At 48.0% G+C, this 646-nt stretch overlaps 1 protein-coding gene across 1 annotated transcript; it reads right to left on the reverse strand.

Moving 5' to 3' along the window:
- Positions 1-5: 5 nt before the first annotated feature.
- On the reverse strand, positions 6-639 carry LOC105120383 (non-specific lipid transfer protein GPI-anchored 2-like; the record flags this gene model as incomplete). Its single annotated transcript, XM_011018544.1, has 2 exons — positions 293-639; positions 6-241 (listed from the first exon to the last, which is right to left on the reverse strand). Coding segments are annotated over exons 1-2 (399 nt in total), but the record flags the coding sequence as incomplete, so codon positions are not given.
- Between the last annotated feature and the right edge of the window lie 7 nt (positions 640-646).

Here is a 646-nt window from a genome sequence, read left to right on the forward strand (position 1 = left end):
AGCTTAACAGCTCTGCCGTAATCAATTGAGAGTCCATATTGCTTAGCAACATCACCACTAAGCAACTGACACAAACATAAAATATTGCTCTCTATCAACCCAGCAATCTCAGGACAGCAATTCTTGTCAGGAACGGTCAAGTTACTTCCTGTTGTCACATAGTCCAAACAATCAGACGCATTCAGCACTGGTGTTATACAATCATTACCAGGGGCTGGTCCAGATGCTGCAGGACCAAGACCTGAAACAGGTGCCGGTGCTTCCACGGGAACCGGGGTGGCCGGACCAAGACCTGAAACAGGTGGAGGTGCTTCCACGGGAGCCGGGGTGGCCGAACCAAGACCTGAAACAGGTGCAGGTGCTTCCGCCGGGGCCGGGGCTGCTGCCATATTTGCTGGCACTGTTGAAATGAGGGCTAGGGTCAGAATGACGGTGGTGATGCCTGGTTTCGACATTTTTCTTCCTTCCCTTTTCTTATGTGGACACAAGCGAGTATTATGCTGTTAATTTTGTGAAGGAAAGCAGGTTTAGAAGGTTATATATGGAGATCAGATAGCAACACTACTTGCCAGCGGAAATCAATAAATACACAACTACCACCAAAGTTCTAAGAATTGTTTTGTCAACAGATGCCTTCCCTTCCACT

Source organism: Populus euphratica, unplaced genomic scaffold, assembly GCF_000495115.2.
Source record: "Populus euphratica unplaced genomic scaffold, PopEup_1.0 scaffold8960.1, whole genome shotgun sequence".
Taxonomy (NCBI): domain Eukaryota; kingdom Viridiplantae; phylum Streptophyta; class Magnoliopsida; order Malpighiales; family Salicaceae; genus Populus; species Populus euphratica.